This window comes from Triticum urartu, chromosome 1, assembly GCF_003073215.2.
Source record: "Triticum urartu cultivar G1812 chromosome 1, Tu2.1, whole genome shotgun sequence".
NCBI lineage: Eukaryota > Viridiplantae > Streptophyta > Magnoliopsida > Poales > Poaceae > Triticum > Triticum urartu.
This window is the reverse complement of record NC_053022.1, coordinates 425,714,915-425,717,183: the sequence shown is the minus strand read 5'-3', so window position 1 is coordinate 425,717,183 and position 2,269 is coordinate 425,714,915. Positions and strand designations below refer to the sequence as shown.

The 2,269-nt window shown below is 55.2% G+C and overlaps 1 protein-coding gene across 1 annotated transcript; it reads left to right on the top strand.

Annotated features, from left to right (window-relative positions):
* Window positions 1–1,050: 1,050 nt before the first annotated feature.
* LOC125515989 lies at window positions 1,051–1,994 on the top strand. Its single transcript, XM_048681473.1, has one exon. The coding sequence runs from the start codon at window positions 1,356–1,358 to the stop codon at window positions 1,899–1,901; it is 546 nt and encodes a 181-aa protein (XP_048537430.1). The 5' UTR covers window positions 1,051–1,355; the 3' UTR covers window positions 1,902–1,994.
* The last annotated feature ends 275 nt before the right edge of the window (window positions 1,995–2,269 follow it).

The following is a 2,269-nucleotide window of genomic DNA, read 5'->3' as shown; positions in this document are numbered from 1 at the left end:
TGTGATGAGCGTAAAAGTATCATTCATCAACCACAACGTCCATCCCACTAAACCAAGACGTGGTCAATCAAAACGAACATTACCCGTGGCGCCATCAAGACGACTGTTATGACGACGTGGTAATTCCATCAGCAGTTGTCACCATTACGGTCGTTATTACACAATGGCTCTTATAAGCCCTTGTAACTCCACCTTCTAATCGTAGTATATAAGGTGAGAAGGGCGTGAGGCATAGAGAGGTTGACTCAAGTCTATGGGCAAGACAAATCCTTTGTATTCACCCGGCTTACACAAGAGAGAACACATCCAAGCAGGAGTAGGGTGTTGCCCCTAGAACAGGGGGCTCGAAACCAGGTAAAACCTCTGCTATGTGAAATCTCGTATCTAGATCCTTCACATGTGTCTTGCCTCTACAAAATCCGCAGAATCATGAGTATTGCCTCGAAATCACCGCGGCACCTTAAGAAAGCTCTAACTTCTATGCTTATAGTTCAACCTCTCAATCGGAATTTGCCTTTCAAAGTTATATATGATGCTAGTGATTATGTTGTAGGAGTTGTTCTTGGTCAAAGGGTTGATAAAAAATTGAATGTTACACACTATGCAAGTAAAAGCTGACGGTCACGAAATCAACCCCCTCAATTGTCTGCCATGGCTCAAATCCTAGGGAGCATGGTGATTTTAAGGACTATGGGCATGAGACAGTGTCCCTGTAAGACCAGCGTGTTATGAAATTGAACTGGTCACAATGATAAAGTTCAAAAAAGAAAATGGACCGGTCATATTAGAAAAAGTGACGACCACATTATATTCCATCCATTTGAACGCATCATCTACTCCTATCTAACAACGTGTCGCCGCACCACCAATCCAAAACGTCCCTATTGCTCCCTTGCTAGATCACCAGTCCGGTTAAATAATGTTTTCTCATCAGATTTTACCCACCCTCCAAATCATTCGTTTCATACTCCTATTAATTGTTTTTTTGACGCGGCAGTTCCTTGTTTCTCAACTTAACTTACACCTGTGACGAAAGGGAGATGGGAACAAGAAAGCTGTCCGTCCAAGCCAGCCAAAGCCAAAGCCAAGCCAAGCCAAGGCGACAACGTTGATGCAAATGCAAGCGCAAGCTGTGTGTGCGGCCGCAATAATACCACCAGTCCACCACACGGAACCGAAATTAGGTGCACGCCCTCCTCCCCGCTCCCCTCCCCTCCGCAATCCCCAAACCAGCGCCGAAAATCGCACCGCCCCGCGCCGCGCCGCCACCAGACGGCGGGTTTGGCGGGTTGGGGCGCTCCCGTGGCCGCCGTTGCTGTCGCCGCGTGTCCGCCCTGGCGGTGGCGGTTGCATGTATGCGGGAGGGGAGAGCCAATGGCGGGGCCGACGGCGAGAGAGGCGGCGCTGACGCCGCCGCCGCGCTTCGGCGGCAGAGGCCGGCCCGGCCCCACCCGCCCTCGTCCGGCTCGGCCGCGCCGTCTTCGTCGGGTGGAGGAGAGGGAGGCAAGAAGCAGGGGAGGCGCAAGAGCAAGCGGCGGGAGCAGGTCGTGAGGGCGATCCGGGACCGGCTGCCTCCCCCGCCCGCCTGCTGGGGCAACGTCTCGGTGGTCCGGGAGAGGAGGGGCCGGAGGGAGAGGCCTGGCGCCGACGCCGTCCGCGGCGAGGAGGAGGGGCGCTCCGGCGCGGGAACCGCCGCACTGCCGGCGTGGTGCTGCCTCTGCCCCGAAGGGGACTGCTCGCTGGAGCCCAACCCGAGCGCCAACGGCAAGGAGGACCCCGGCCTCTGCGCCCTCATCGAGCGCAACGACTTCTACTCCGACGACTGCAACCCGCACGCCGCCGCCGCCGCCGAAGACGACGACGACGACGGCGCGGCGAGCCCCGCCGCCGATTTTGATTAGGTGCCCGTCGGCCGATCCGCCGTTCGTTGCTGCACATTGCTGTACAAAAAGTTTTACATCCGGAGAAAGAAGAAGGTATACACAGGTTTCTTATTTTTCCTCGCGTTGCGTGGCGTCCGGTCGAGTTCACCTTCCCCGTGCCTTTTCCACCGTCGGCGTGTAAAGCATCCATCTACCGCGTGAGAGCCATGGGACGCGTTGGTGCCAAGAGGAAACGACGTGCGATGGATTTTCTCTTGCCTTTTGCATCTTTTGTCTCATCGCATGCCAATCAGTGCGTTGGATTGACTACTACTGCTACTCCGTGATCGCCTTTGCCATTGTGGCACGGCGCAAGAACTTTTTCACATTGCCTTCTCGCTGTGACG

Bases quoted from the DNA above. Each gene is read 5' to 3' on its own strand.
- LOC125515989 (XM_048681473.1), top strand. From the start codon at position 1,356: ATGCGGGAGGGGAGAGCCAATGGCGGGGCCGACGGCGAGAGAGGCGGC.